At 39.3% G+C, this 16,369-nt stretch overlaps 1 protein-coding gene across 4 annotated transcripts in view; it reads left to right on the top strand.

The window, feature by feature from the left end:
* Window positions 1–16,369, top strand: part of PDE8B (phosphodiesterase 8B) — a 331,778-nt gene that overhangs the window by 170,490 nt on the left and 144,919 nt on the right. For 3 of the 4 annotated variants that reach the window (XM_072606396.1, XM_072606392.1, XM_072606394.1), the window contains one exon: window positions 11,700–11,759. In XM_072606396.1, the coding sequence (XP_072462497.1) occupies window positions 11,700–11,759 (60 nt within the window). The remainder of the gene's footprint in view (window positions 1–11,699; window positions 11,760–16,369) is intronic. The other variant, XM_072606395.1, reaches the window with a different exon arrangement.

The raw sequence follows: 16,369 nt of genomic DNA on the forward strand, positions 1-16,369 counted from the left end.
ACACTGCCTTTCAGTAAACAAGGTTCATTACTGCCTGGGGCATTAGAATGAGGAAGTGGATTTTTATTAAGGAAGTAGTAGGGGCCTAATAAATGCTTGTTGATTGATTGATTACTTGATTGGTGGAGGAGGGATGTGGATATCCTTTCATTTTTCAATGCTTTGTCTGACCAGGAAACGTTTTGTAGCCTCTGATTCCCATATGGTAGTAGGTAGATCTTTATGGATCCCGGGTCAACTATTCATTTCAACCCCCTGGTAACTTAAGAAGAAGGACGGGTAAAGATGAAAATGGTTGAAAAGCTCTCCTGTGACTTTGGGAGTTTTCTTCTGCTTTTCCTCCACTTTGGCATCATTTTTGGTTCTTTTCTGTTTCTGAGCTAAGAGATAAAAGGGTCATCTACCCATCTGCACAGATGGGAGCCGATATCAACACACACCCTTTCACCAGCCTCGCCTTCACTCTTGAATGTCTAGGTAGGTCAATTTTAGTATTAAACCCTGTGAGAATCTTTTAAAACTGTTTTCTTCCTCCCTTATCTCATTTTCCCTTATTTATCTGTGTGCATGTTTATTCCCTCAATAGACTCCTGAGGACAGGAATTGTTTTGTTTTGTTGTCTTCCCAGTACCTAAAAATGTGCTTTGTACCTAGTAGGCATTTAACAAATTTTTGCTGAATTGAATTTTCAGATTCATGCTCAGTTTGAACCATTGAAGGGAGAGGAGTGTGAGGTCTTAGTACCAATGGGATAAATATTGGAACTGTGTCCCACGTTATCTGCCTAATATATTTTTCTTTGTGTCTACTATCCAGTTCAGAGGAACCATAAGATGTTGGATCCCCCAAAATTCAAAGACTTTCCCAATACAACTTTGACATCTAGGTAGTGTCTGCCTGACTTGTATCTGCAGCTTCTAGAATGTCCATTTAACCAACAATCATTTATGAAGTGCCTACTAAGTGCTAGGCACTTGTGTGCAAGGTTTTGGGGACACAACTATAAAGAATGAAGCAATCTTTACTCACAAGGAACCCACACTTTCATTTTGTAGGCTTCCCCACCAAAGTTTAACTTTTTTATGGGTTTGCAAATTTTTTAAATGGTTATTGTTTTTTTTTTTTCCAGCAAGTGGAATGCAAAAATAAATGAATATTTCTGCTGATTGTTTGAGATTTCTTGAGATTTTATTCTCTTAAAATGATTCTATACTTCTAGCCTTGAGAGAACTGATAGGAATGGAAAGTGAGACAGTGTGGTGTAGTGGAAAGATCAGTGGAAGGGACACTGGGTATATCACTTTATTTCTCTGGGCCTGTTTCCTCATAAGCAAAATGATAAAGGAGAGAGGAATCACCTTTTAAGGTCTATAAACACCGGAAGCAGCTTCACAAACTCAGATACTAAAGAACCACTTTTCTCACAATGATATTAACAGTGGAATCATCTGCAGCTGCCAAAGTGAAAATAAAGTTGAAGGTTCTTCTCTTTTATCATTTAATCAGACCTGAAATCCTAGAACCTGAAGAACATGGGTGATTGAATTCTGGGGTGAGATGCTTAATGAGGCATTAAGATATTGTGTTAGGATCCGGGAGGGTTTTATTCTGAGGTGCCCCCCAAGCCAGGGACGTTCTGAACATTACGTACTGAACACTCCACTGCACTCTACTTCATTTTCTCTCATTCTCGGCCTTCCCTCTCCTGAATTCATCATCTTTCTTCTGTGTTGTGGGCTGATCTTGACTCAGCTCGAGGTATCTTGATTGCCTGTACTTGTTGTTAACTGTTGTTAACTTGTTCCAAAGTCAACTCTTGATCATACAGTAATGGTAGAGGGAAACAGCATAGATAATTGAAATTCACAAGCAATCGCTAAAACTCATTTTGACAGATATTTTCCATTTCTTCCTCCCATGAATTCTATCTCCAGGGCTGCTGGAAAAGCAGCCGATTGGTTGATTGGCATTTCATTTCTTTCCTCTTGTCTCGACTTTTCTCTCTGTTTTGAGAGGATATTGAGGAGAAAGGAAAAGGAGCCAGATTGAAAAAGAAAAGGATAACTGCAATCGTCAGTTAAGAAAGGATCTGGATTCAAACTATATCTCTAACGATTCCTTCCTTTGTAACCTTCCTGAAGCTTCCGTTTCATCATCTGTAAACATGAGACACCATAGAACCATTGATGTAGAACTGGGAGGGCTTAGATACTAACAAATCCAACCTTTTTATTTTATGCATGAGAAAACTGAGGCCCAGAGGTCATGTGACTAGCCTAGGATCATAGAGTAATCGTCTGAGACAGGATTTAAACTCAGGTCTTCCCTAACTCCAAGTCCAGGGAGCTGGACTAAGTGGCTACTGAGGACACTTTCAGCTCCAGGTCTGTAGTCCTATGATCCTTTTATCACACAAGTAAGATGCTTTGAATAAGAGTAAAACTTGTTTTATTTGGTAAAAAGAGGCCCTTTTAAAGCCCCACCTCTTTGATTCTATGAACGTACTGATTCTTTGTTCACCCCTAGCTAAAAGACAAAATTTTTAAAACATATTATAATGCTTGTTTGAATATGCTATCATGTCAAGTCTATGATGGAATAAGACCAAATGTATCATAATTGACAAATGGTTGTTTCAACATACTATCATAAGATATTATTATCTATTTATAATCTATTAACCATTCTTTTCCAGATGGAATAAGACCATATATATCATATATGTCTATAATAAATGAGTCCTTTATCTATTCATGTTCAGAGATATATGTCTTTAAAATAAAATTAAAATTCTTCCCATAAACTGATCAAATGATTAATAAACAGGTCTTTAATTTCTTCTCTTTAATTCACAGGGCAGATATATTTCAGTGGGGAAACCTATCAATTACTTTGTAAAAATGTATTATCCATAATTCTAACTTTTTTAATGACCTAACTTTCTTTCTAGATCAAGGAATGAATTTGAGGAATTTGCATTAATTTGGAATATCTTTTTCAAAAATATTTACCAAATATGCATGTTTTCAGGAGGTGCTTTTTTTGTCATGAGATGAAGCCATCTCTTCGTTTCCCGGTAAGCTGCACACCTTTGGGCTTCATCATGACCCCATACCAGGTAGCTTCTCTCCCTCCATTTCCCTTTTCAGCTTCCTTTTCTGTCCTGTCTTCTTCCATTGGATTGTAAGTTCCTTGAAAGAAGACACCGTCTTCCTTTGTCATATTTGCAGCCCCATCGCTTAGCATAGTGCCTGGCACACAGTTGGTACTTAATAAATACATATTGACTGACCGAATTTGCTTTACCTTCATTATCATTACTGAGAAATAGGGAAATTTCTTGAGGTCAACATAGTCTTTGAAGTACTTTGGACAAGAAAACTAGAATATTTTCACAGTAAAATAGAAGTGCCTTATTTCCCCACATAGTTACAGCTTTGAAAAGAGCTTTTTTAAAAAAAAATATAGAATGCTTTATTAATAAAGTTGATTACTGTTGTAATAACTTACAAAATTGTGTGTAATTCTTCAATTATATTTCTTTTTTTGAAAAGTCACTGTGAAGCATCTGATATAGCCATGTTCAATGAAAGGTCACATTTAATTAATGTTCACAGAACTGCATTTCATTCTGACATTGAGCTCTATCAGTGCAAAGCCCAATACAGTTCTCTCACTGTATATCATTTTCAGATTTAAAAATCTGTCAGTAGTAATATTAATTTCTTTTGCTTTTGTGAGGTTAGCAATAGGTCTGCAGAGTAACACATCTTCCCTAAGCTCAGTTTCAACAATACAGCATCCACGTGTAATCAAAATGTGAGCTTTATCTCTTACTTCATCCACATGTGATACAAAATAGGAAGATTTTAGTTTCTCGATGAATTGATCATTAAGGTCTCCAGACACATGAGCATTTCCCTTTTCTAGCATATTCTCTGCAAGTGGGACCTTTAAAGCTATTAATTTATGATTTACTTATGGTTGCTGTTTGTCCTTTATACTCAAAGAGGACCAGTATGATTTTCCAAAAGTGGTTTTTTCCCTACCATCAAATGAGGCTTTTTATACTTAACAATTCTGTAAGAAGTTTCGTCAGATGCAGGCAATCTTTTTGATGCCACAGTAATGGTTTTGGAAATTGTTTTTATTTATTAAAAGCATCAAATTTTCTCCGCAAAATTTTTTTTTGTCCTGCTGATATATAATGCATGTACATTTTCAAAATGTTTCAAGTCTATTTGTTTTTGGTATCATGTTATCTATAGTTAAAGCATTCAGACAAGGCAAACCCAGAGATTTTTCCTCTTCCTTAATAATAGTACTTATAAATCTCAGTGCTAAATAAGATGAATCATATTTTCTGAAATTGCACTTTTTACTTTGTGTAGCTTTCTTTTTTTCATTTCTGCTATTGTCTCTATTGGCTTCACTTATACTGGTTTCAACTGATCCAATGGATTTTTTCCTCATACAATTTGTGAAGGAATGATTTCACTTAAAAATTAGAAAAAAATAAGAAAAATGGGAATTAAATTTGAATTTCATTGTTGCAAATCCCTCTCTGTATTTCAATTTCTTTAAAATTGAACATTTCTAAAGCCAATTTATTTTCTCATACTTAAAAAATGAGTGACATTAAGAAATATGGCAGATATTTTGGTACTTTTAACTTCTACACAAAGATTGCTTAAATTTGCCTTAAGGCAATTCAGATGCAAATGAAGCAATCAATGAGATTACATAACTCTGTGTCATGAGCCTATGCCAAATGATGGTGGCAGATTATTCTTGTTATGGGATTTGATGTGGACTACTCAAATTTGATCTCATTTACAATGTATTGTATTAAATCATCTCTCTTATGAATTTACTGCCATTTTATTTTCTTTGAAAAAAAGTTGATGTAATAATACAATTGTGCTTGTAAATATCCAATAATCTTGGCCATTGCTTTGGCCTTGCCACCCACACCCCCACTAACCAGCCCATAGCACCCTTTTCCTTTTGAAAACTATGAAAGCAGGGACCATGCCATTGTCATCTTTGTATCACCAGGGCCTGGTGTGGGGCGCTGTATATAGCAGATGTTTAACCAGCATTTAGTGAATTGGATTTTACAAAGTAATGCCAATAATAATGGACATTTCTCTAGTGTTTTTAAATTTTCAAATAACTTTACATATGACTTATTTGAGTTTCATCATGACTTGGTGAGTTGTACAGGTACTATTACCCCCATTCTGTAGAGGAAGAAACAGAGGCTGAGAGCAGCTGAGTGATCTGCTTGTGGTCAAAACCTAATAACTGTCAAAGTTGGGCTCTAATCATCCATGTCTCATTCCCTTATTCTTATAGGAAAATTGTCTGGGTCCTGGGCCAATTTAAATAATTTAAAATGATTTTAAATTATTGCTATTGGGATGGGCAGCCAGGTGGCACAGTATGCCAAGCCTGGAATGACGAGGACTCATCTTCCTGAGTTCAAATCTAGCCTCAGATACTTACTAGATGTGTGAACCTGTGCAAGTCACTCAACCCTGTTTGCCTCTGTTTCTTCATCTGTAAAATGAGCTGGAGAAGGAAATGGTAGATCAGTCCAGTATCTTTGCCAAGAACACTCCAGATGGGATCATGGAGAATCAGATATGACTGAAAATGACTGAACAACAACATTGTATTGGGAACAACTGACAGGAACAAGGCACAGGCAGAGAGAAAGAGAGCAAAAGGAGAAAGAGAGCAAAAGGAGAAAGATTGGGAAGGACTTAATTTTACATGTAGGAAAACTGAGGCCCAGAACAATTCAATGACTTGCTCAAGTCTAGAACTCAGGTCTTCTGCCCTCTGCCATGGTAGCAAGATTCTTGCTATTTCCCTAGAAGCTCTTAGCAAACACATTAAAGCATCTGAGATTAGGTTTGGTATTAAACCTACGTCTCTAAGGGTAACTTCTTTTTACTGCTCCAGGCCCTCAATTTTGAGGCAATCAGCTTAGTTAAGATCCAGCTTGGTCTACCCTCTTCCCAGTGGTGCAAGTTATACCAGTGGACATAAGCATTATGATTAAAAACTGGATTTTCTTTTTCTTTTTCTCCCCCTAATCTTTGTGCTCAACAAAACTCAATGGTCACTTTTCAATAGATGGGCTTTCTTGCGTAACTTCCTTCTCACTGCCCTCATTCATGAATTTGTAAGGTCATGGACTTGGCTTAGGAGTGATTTCTTTCTCTTTCCATTGTGACGCATGCCCCATATCAAGCTGAGCTCCCTTTGCGTGTGGCAGTGGATCAAATGAAAAGCATAGTTTGAATGTACTGTATGAGAAAGAAGGATTTTGGAGGGGAAATGGCTTTCCCATTTGACTTGCCTTTCAATTCAGCGTGCCTGGGGTTCTTCTATTCCAGCTCTTTGTACTGTCTCTGCTTTTAATTGTCATTAATCATCCCTCATATTCCTAGCACCTAGCATGGCGTCTGATACTTACTAAGTACTTAATAAATACTAACTGATTGAACGAATCTACATCTGCTACATGTGTCTCCTCGTTCTTCAAATGTTGCTATTGCTGCCTGAGAGGGAAGCAGGAAACAAAGCACCTCTTATGTATCAGATACTGTGCTAAACATTTTACAAATACCATCTCATTTTATACTTACAACCCTGGGAGGTAAGTACTATTACCTCATTTTACAGCTGAGAAACCTGAGGTAAACAAGTTAAGTGCCTTGCCCAAAGTCATTCAACTAATAAGTCTGGATTTGAACTCAAGTCTTGACTCCAAGCCCTGCACTCTACGCACTTTGCACCAGCTGCCTTAGGTACTAGGAAGGAACTAGAACGTAAGCTGCCTATAGACCTGAAGCACTATCATGCTATGCCAGCTTCCATCTATATCAGTGTCCACACTTTTCAGGTTCCCCTAAATCTAGTTATAAGCACAGTATTCTAGGCACTTCCATATCTCCAAGTATCACACTAGCTACACCTTCACTCTTATAGATCTTCAAGTAGATTCTTGCCCATCCCATAATTCCACTTTCCTTGCCCAGAACCTTCTCATCACTTACACGTTGTGGTTCTGCTCCAGTCATTTAGTCACACTCCACGCTTTGTCACAAACACGTCTGAGAGTTAGAATTCACTACTGCCATGCCAAACACAATCACTGGGGTTAAAAAAAAAAAACAAATCAACATTGTTTAGATAACCCATAAATTTGTTATGAACATACCTAACAGCTATGGGCAGCTCCCCGAGCCAGCCTCCCCACACAGCAGTCTGCCTTTCAACTCTGGTGACCCCATAGTCTGCATAGAGAGAGTATTGAAAGGAGAGGAAGGGAGGAGAGGGTGGCAGAAGGGAGAGGATGAAGGAAGGAACAGAGGACGAATAAGGACAGAATCTTGGAAGATGTTGCCAGGGAATCAAAAGGAAGAAAAGGAACCAGTGGAGAAGACCAAGACATGGTCAGGGAAGTAGGAGAAACAAGCTGTGGGAAGAAGCCAAAGAAAGAGAGAGAATCAAGAAGGAAGGGATGTTTATTGCTGTCAGTATTCCAGAGAGGTCCAAGATAATGAGGATCGAGAAGACACTCCACTAGGAAGCATATACGTACATGCATAGATACATATATCACTGTGTAAGTGCACACGTAATTGATGCTGAAAAGACTGTGAAGTAAAATTAAGTTGTATTCCTTCATTTACTCCTATTAAAAATCAGAGATGGATTCTCCTGGGGAAAAAATGATTTGACTAAGAGTGAAAGCCTGTCACATCAACTTCTAGGTTGTCTCCAATGAAGTGATTTTTAATCCTTGTACAGGCACCCAGAGAGAAGACTAGACTTCAGAGTAGGCTGGGGTATGGAGAGAGAGTAAGTGAGGGGTGAGAGTGACACTTAGGTTGCCAACCTGGATGTCTGGGAGGATGACAGTACTTTGGAAAATAATTGGGAAATTACGAATAGAGGAGGATTTTGTGGGGGGAGAGATGAGTTCATTTTGGGATATGTTGAATTTAAGATGCCTCCTGGATATCCAGTTTGAGATGCCTGATAGGTGGTCAGGGAATGTTTCACTGAAGGGGATGGCACTTGGGGACCTGGGAAAGAAGTCCAAAAGACATTTTCTTCTCTAGAGAACATAAAAGATGTTTTAAAAGAGGTTGCTCACCCTTGAATTACAAGGTGGATTCAGGGTGGACCAAAACAATTGACCACAGGGTAGCCTATGAGGAACACTATTTAATGCTACTTTGGAACTTGTGTGAGCAGAGGCCATTCATAATTATAATATAGATTGAATTGTGACAGTCACTACCTATAAATCATCCTCATTCTAAGATTCCCCTCATTGTTGTAGTAAAGGTTAGCTTTATGGCCAGTTGTCATTCAGGAGTCTGATTTTGTTCAACAGCATCATAACAAGTAATCCTGGAAGAAGAAGAGAAAATGATGATCCTGGGACTCAGGATGTGCTTTTTGATGGTAGAAAGCTCCCTCTGTTTTGCTCTTGAGGGTTTCAGTACTCCTGGGGACATGAGACATAGTGGGACAAGTCAGGATCACTGGTATGTAAGGTTCGATTTCATCAGAACAAGATTTAATGAAATTATTCTTGGCAACAGCTCTTTTATAGAGCACATTTAAAGAAAAAATATTAATGTGATGAAATTAATAATACTCAAAACAAGTAATAATGGAGTGAGAAAAGCACTGTGCTGGAAGTCAGGAGAGCTGAGGTCCCAGCTCTACCACTAACTAGCTGTGTGACATCAAACAATTCCCTTCACCTCCCTGGGCCTTGATTTCCTCATCTGTCAAAAGATGATCTTTAAGGCTTTTTCCAGTTCTGACATTCTGTGATTCTAAATCATTTAATAAGAGTACTGTAATAGAACCTGTCAAAAGCCATTATCATTCTGAGGTGATGGTACAGTGACACTGAATATGCCAATCACTAATAAGTTGGAAGGAGTGGCTAGGTGGCGCAGTAGGTAGAGTGCCAGGCCTGCCCTCAGGAATACTCAGATTCCTGAGTGCAGATCTGGTCTCAGATGCTTACTAGTTGTGTGACCCTGGGCAAATGACTTGAGCCTCTTTGCCTCTGTTTCCTCATCTGTTAAATGATCTGGAGAAGAAAATGGCAAACTACTCCAAACCCCCAAAAAGCACAAATGGAGTCACGAAGAGTCAGACATGACGGAAATGACTCAAAAACAACAAAAATCAGTTGATGACTTATGTAATTTTCACTTGCTTCAAACATACTTAATATTTTTGTATTCAGGGAAATGACTTCATGCTTTCTTTTTTTAGGTTCAAAAATCACTCACATTTTCCTTCTAGAGGTATTGTCCTGGTTGACCTAACATTTTTTTAATTCCATATTCTTCTTGCTGTCATGGCAACCCATAAGTAAACTTTTTTAATACTTTGGAATGGTTTGTGTCTTTACTGGTCTACAAAATGGGCAAATATTTATTTGGCTAGAAAGCTTTTTGCAAATCTTGAGAATGTAATAGTGAGATCAGCCAAGTTGTTGGGGCATGTTCTGATTCCATCTTCCTGAAGGGTTATAGAGACTGTGTTCTAAGGACTAGGTCCTCACTGGCCAATCCCCCAGTACCTGAGGAAGAATCCTGATCTTCCTCCTCCCTTAAATCCATTTCAGATGATAATTGGGAAAGCTTTTTGGAAAAGATAAACCACAGCGTGAGAGTATCATTTTATTTTACCGTTTGACTTATTACCATTTATTTTTATTGCTATCATCAGTATTATTCTATTATTACTATTCATTACTGTCATTATTTAATACGCTAGTGCCAGAATTCTAAAAAATTGAAAGTATTCCTCCTTCCACAAGGTTATTTTCAAATTTTCTTTTAGCCCTTAGAGGCAAGTAGCTTCCAGCCATTTCTTTTCTCTTGACCTATGGGGTGGAGGGGGTTCTGTTAGTTTGTTTAGTTGGAGCAAACAGAAGGAATGGAAAGAAAAAAGCCAATTCAGAGGAAAGTGAACTGGGAAAACAGGAGGGTGCTATAAACCAGGAAAGGAGACCACAGAGAGAGCTGAAAACCAGATTCAGAATTCTGTAAAAGCAAACAACCCAACACATACTAAATTAACGTCACATTTTGCAATTTACTTCCTTGAAAAATCCTGAGTGTTGAGCTCCTTTAAAGGAAGGGGTACCAGTTTTAAACAATAACTCCCTTAGATGTATAGTGGGAGGAACAAAGTAGCTCAGTGACGCATGAAAATCTAACAGCTCTGTCAGGCTGGAACTATTCTTGGGGCTGTGGTCCCTAGGCATGCTGATATCAGCCTTAATGATTCAAGGGAGTATTCAAGAAACCAGACATGGTACTTTTGTGAATTGCCTTTACTGGATGACGACAAGAGAGAACAAGATGGTGTATGTGCCAAAGGGCTAGATTAATCACCCATCCATTTTGCTGTGTCTGATACACATTTAGGTGTGTAACCTCTCTTGCCATTGTAGCCCCAATCTGGTCAGGGCTTGAGCCCTATTCACTGACCCAGCTTCCTTCTGATTTCTGTTTTGAGGTGATTGATGGAAAAACCTGAGTGGCTCCTGAGCACTTAGTTGTGATTGCCAGAGTAAGAAAGCACAGCTTTGCACTTATGAAATACAGACCACAGAGTGGAAATTGCCCACAGATGAGCAGTAATTTCAGGGCACTGTGACTTTTTCCATCAGTCATCTGCTATGGTGAGAAGCCTGTTCATTGTTTGAAGCACCTGACATCACTCTATAACACAATGGGAATCTCTGATCTCATGGGAGAAGGGGGAAAGGGTGTCAGAAATAATTTATGAAGAAAAAACATACTGAAAACTTACGGTTTGGTTTTGTAATACTCTATAGCTGACTGTGTTTGGGGAGTTTGGCTACTATGTGGAGACAGACAGACACAGAGAAACATGAACAGGGAAATTTTTCTGGAATGATCCAGAAGAGTCTTGGCTTTTGTTTCCATAAAACCTCCTTGAATCAACCATTTGCATTTATGGTGTCTCTGGCACTAACATACTCAGAGGATGACTGAGGTGGAGTCCAGTATAATATTCTATTGGCTGCCAACTTTCCAGAGTTGAAATGAAAGTTGAACCTCTGTTAGGAATGAATCTGTATGGGAGAGGGTGCTTTTCAAAATGTCTTCTGCCCCAAACTTTCAAAAAAAGTTGTTCAAGGAAAAGTCATTTAAATAAAACAAGTGAAATAATAGAAAAGACACACAAAAAAACACATCAGAGTATTTGAAACCAAAACATGTCAGATGGCATTATTCCTTAGCAAACAAGAAAATTGAAAGATTTAGTTTTTAATTTTAAGAAACGGAAGATAGAATTTTAGGAACTTAATGATAATGGTCAAATCCAATTGCTTAGTTTCTTTCAGGAAAACGAGATGAAAATGAGTCATTTATTCATGGGAAACATGAGCAGGAATAAAACATTTGCCCTCTACATAAAGGTACTCAAAATAAGACCACGGATCTGTCAGAACTATGTACAGTTTATTTAACTTAACCAGTCTTTACTTAAAAGACAGTCGTCTCTTATTTACAATCTTTTTTCTTAATGAGATGTTTGGCCCTCCCTCCCAAAATACCTTCAACGTCCAGTGTGATACTCAACAAACCTCATGTGTTCTATCTTTTATTTAGCAGGTTTCGACCGCAGAAGTGCGAATTGGGCCGATGAGACTGACACAAGATCCTATTCAGGTATGATTTAATTTCATCAGGAGGTCTTGGGGATTGAGGATCTGAGTATCAAGGTAATATGAGCCATACAAAATTAACAATATTAGTGCATTGGGCAGGTATCTGTTGTCCTGACCTTTCCCAGTGCCTAGTCTGGTGCTGGGAATGTAGCATTACCCTTAGTAAAGGTTAATTCCAGTTCATGTTGCCAAGTGAGGTAATAGTAGACATGGAAACACTTTGAAAAGTTAAAATTTCCACATTGATGTAGGAGGCTCAAGGAAGAGGGTAGAAGAACCACATAATGTCTGAAGATAAGTGAGCCACATGGGATGGATGGACAAGGAGCATGGAACTAGGAAAACTTCCATTACCAGTCTGATTTATACCATGATGGAAGGACAAAGATTATTTTTGTCCTTAGACTGTGTAGCCTGCAAAAGAGATGTGTACTAGGTAACAGTAAGGCAGGGCCATATTCAAAATTGTTGAAATAACCTGGATGGAAGATCCAAATCCGGCTGTTTTCATCTAAGGGCCTGGCCTGCTGTAGCCAACAGTTTGATCCCATTCTCACTATGGTTCTATAGGAATAAGATCAGGAAGAGGGAGGTTTGGTGGTTCCATGATCTCTTTCCCATCCTAGAGGAGTCTTCTCAAGCAACAACTGAAGCATAAACAGAAGACATAAAAGTAGAGAATTTAACAAACACTGCTGACCTTCAAGAAGATTACAGCCTTTGTTGGGGCAGGTGACTACAAAAGACCAGGGTGCAGAAGTGTAATAAAGTCAGGACAACTAGTTTTTGCCCCATAGAAGGGATTTGACTAAGGGTAGGTAATTTAAAGAGCCCCAAAAAGCACTTAATCTTTCTAAACTCAGGAAAAAGGCCATGTGGAGTCTGGTAGTAGGGCAAGGATAGAGCCTAATGATAGAGTGGAGCTCCAGTTATGGGAAACCAGGGAGCAGGAGTAGAGTGGGGAAGAAGAGGATAGGGCTCCCACTAAGAGATCCACTGAGGTTAAACATCTGGCAGAACTGTTATAGGAGTGAAGAAGGAAGATCTGTCTTGGCCCATTGAGTTGCTACCTCAGGGTGGACTGCAGTCAAAGGACACATCATAGCACATCTCCTTTTTTCATTAGGGAGTCAACATGGGTACCAGCTATCCTGGGGATTAGGAGCAGGCCAGGAAGCAAGCTTTCTGCCATGATTGGCCCAGGGAAAGGAGGTATTCTAAAGGGGACAAGTCAGGGAAAGGGAGATTGCCACAGCCTCTACTCAAGGACCCTGCCTTCCCAAGGATGTCTTTGACTCTCTCCACCCTAGGGGTATGGCAGGGGTACTTTTGCAGATTCTGAAACTTTCCCAGTTGTCTGAAGTGGCAGGGATAGGGATGAGAAGATGGAGTTAGAAGTTTGATGGGCTCACTCTAAGTTGATGAGGGAGTTAGGTACTTCAGGACCTTGGAGACACCATGTGGGGACAAGAGCAAGAGGAGGCTGCCTGAAGGTATTCCCTAGACTTTGGAATTCCTAGTGGTGGTTACCTCTCAGCATGGTCCAGTCTCAGAAGTAGACTGATCCACTTCAGAGAGGGCAAAGTTGGGGAAGGACAGTGTCCTTGAAGGCTTCTTATCCCATGGGCATTATGCCTTCACTGAAGCCTTATTTTCCTGAGTTAACCAAACTTTCCCCACAGAAGAGCCTGACTCAGTCAGTAAGCATTTATTAAGTGCTTACTGTGTACCAAGCACTGTGCTAAGATATTTTTAAAAAGCAAAAAACAGTCCCTGCTCACAAGGAGTTCACAATCTAATGAATGGGCAAGACAACGTGAAAACAGCAACGTACTAAAAAGTTATATATCTGGATAAATTGGAGGTAATCTTTAAAGAAAAGGTACTTCCAAGGGAAGGCACTAGCATTCAAGGGGACTAGGAAGCACTTCCTGCAGAAGGTGAGATTTGAAGGGAGCCATGGAAGTCTAGAGATGGAGATGAAGAGGGAGAGCATTTCAGGTATGGGGGAGAGACAGGGAAGGTGGCCTAAGTTGTGAGGTGGAGCATCTTGTTCAAGAAACAGCCGGGAAGTCAGTAGTACTGAACTGTAGAATGCATGGCATGGAGCAGGGCAAGTCATGAGTAAAGAGTTAGGAGAGGGACATGTTATGAAGGGCTTTGAATACCATACAGAGGATTTTGTATTTGATCCGGGAAATGATCCTGAGTTCCTGGAGTTTATTGACTAAGAGGATGGTGGCGTTCAGTTAGCTTTTTAGGGAGATTAATTTGTCACCTGATTGGAAGGACCAGACTTGGAAGAGACAGAGCAGGGAGACTAGCAAGCAAGATATTTCAATAGTCCAGACTTGCTGTGATGACTGAGGAGGGAAGGGGGTACGTGTAAGAGACGTTACAAAGATTAAATGGACAAAACTGCACAACAGATTGATTATAGGGCTGGAGGAAGAGGTATCAAGTATGATACGTAGGTTGTAAGGTTAGGTGACTGGGAGATGAGGGTTAGGGGATGAGCCTGGGGCCAGAATATGTTTGAAAGAATCATAGATTTTCTCTCTCTCTCTCTTCTCTCTCTCTCTCTCTCTCTCTCTCTCTCTCTCTCTCTCTCTCTCTCTCTCTCTCTCTCTCTCTCTCTCTCTCTTCTCTCCTCTCTTTTCTCTCTTCTTCCTTTATCCCTCTCCACATTCACTCTTTCTCTCTCACACACAGGCGCACCCAATCTTGACAGTTCAGATTCTCTGAAAGGACTAGTGCCCTATGCCTCTGTGGGAGGCCAAATTATAACAATCTGATTGAAATAGGACTAGATTAGGAGTCAAGAGTACCAGCTTCTGCCTTGACCCCATACCCCAGCAGCTGTCTCATCGTGTCCCAGCAACTCTGTTTCTCCTCCCAAGGTGATATCTACCACCACCTCATCTGGGTTCACCTTTCATGTCACTTACTTCTGGAATTGTTTGTGGTGCTTGTCCCAGTACAGAGGTTCCAGTGTATGGCCCTTCCAGGGCTTTCCTACAAGGCCTTTCCATACTGAACACACATATTGTTTTTTGAAATCATGTGTGCTCAAACTACAGAATGAATTCTCCGCTGTGGAATCCGAAGTCTGGTGCAGCTATGGAATTTTTTAAAGGAATATATTATTGGATTTCATGTGGGATTTTAAAAATTAATATATTTCATTAATATTTGTTGTTTTTGCCTTAGCTAGATTTCCCCCTTTATCTTTCCCCCTCCTTCTCCCTTCTTCTCCTCTCCCAAGATTTTAGGGGGTTTTTTTAGAGGAAAAAATTTCAGCATTACTGATTAATACATTAAAAAAAGTCTGACATTATATGCCGTGTTTAACATTTCTGACCCTCCCCCACCTTGCAAATATGATCAGCAGAATGTGTCTTCTCATGTCTCTTTTTTTGGGATCAAGCTCATTCTTTATAATTTTGCAACATTCCTTTTCAGTTGCTTGTGGTGGTTATTCATTCTGTTATGTTATGGTGTTCATTGTGTCTGTCTTCCTGGAACTGCTTACTTCACTTTGCATCAATTCATGTCTTTCCATAACTTCTCTGCAGTCATCATATAGAGTCTTAACCAAATTTATAAATTCAGGGTTCTGAAATCAATTATTTGTTTTAATGAACATGGAAAGATGGAGAAATGTGACTGACAAGGAAAAATGTAAAAAGGAAAACTGGTCCTCTTTGAAAGACTTTAAAATCATGACTATATATATTGAATTGGATCCATAGACATAAGGCCATTCCACCATGGCTAGAAGAAATGAGACCCCCTTTATACACTTCAAACCAGGTATCTTCTGAAGTCTGGGCTTTTGTTTATAGCATCTTGGAAGCAGGAAGATAGAAATAAAATAAAAGATTCAGATGGGAACAATAAACTAATTAAGAGAATAGATTGTCTAATTTATGAGTAAAGGGAGAGGGAAATGACAGTAATTCCCAGATGCTTCCCAGTGGAAAGACTTCATTGACATGAGAACAGTAGGAGAACGAAGAGATAATGTGCCTGGGACAGTCAAAATTGGAGCAAATAAATTCATATCTTATACTATTGATTTTAAAGAACCTAGAACTGGAAAGCTCTAATAAAAGCAACTGGGAAGAAGGAAGAGATACATTCTACATCCTACTTTGAAAAAAAACTGAGGAAAAGAACATTTGCAGGAATTAGGGATTTCCCTCCACAGTCAACTCCCAGCATTTTGTTGTTTCATTCGTGTCCAACCCTTCATTCCCATTTGGGGTTTTCTTGGCAAAGATACCGGAGTGGTTTACCATTTCCTTTTCCAGATCATTTGACACATGAAAAAACTGAGACAACCAGGATTAAGTGACTTGCCCAGAGTCACACAGTTAGTAAGTGCCTCAGGTCAGATTTGAACTCATGAGGATCAGTCTTCATGATTCCAAACCCAATGCTCCATCCATTGCACCACGGAGTTGATCTGACTCCCAGCATATTACGTATGATGAGTTCAGATTCAATCCATTCTCTTATACTTTCTATGTCCTCACTATTCTACATTGATAATTGATGCTAATGATAATAACTTTGAGGCACTAAAGATGACTGGAGTTTGTATCAAAG

The sequence above is a fragment of the Notamacropus eugenii genome, chromosome 4 (assembly GCF_028372415.1).
Source record: "Notamacropus eugenii isolate mMacEug1 chromosome 4, mMacEug1.pri_v2, whole genome shotgun sequence".
In the NCBI taxonomy this organism is placed as follows: domain Eukaryota; kingdom Metazoa; phylum Chordata; class Mammalia; order Diprotodontia; family Macropodidae; genus Notamacropus; species Notamacropus eugenii.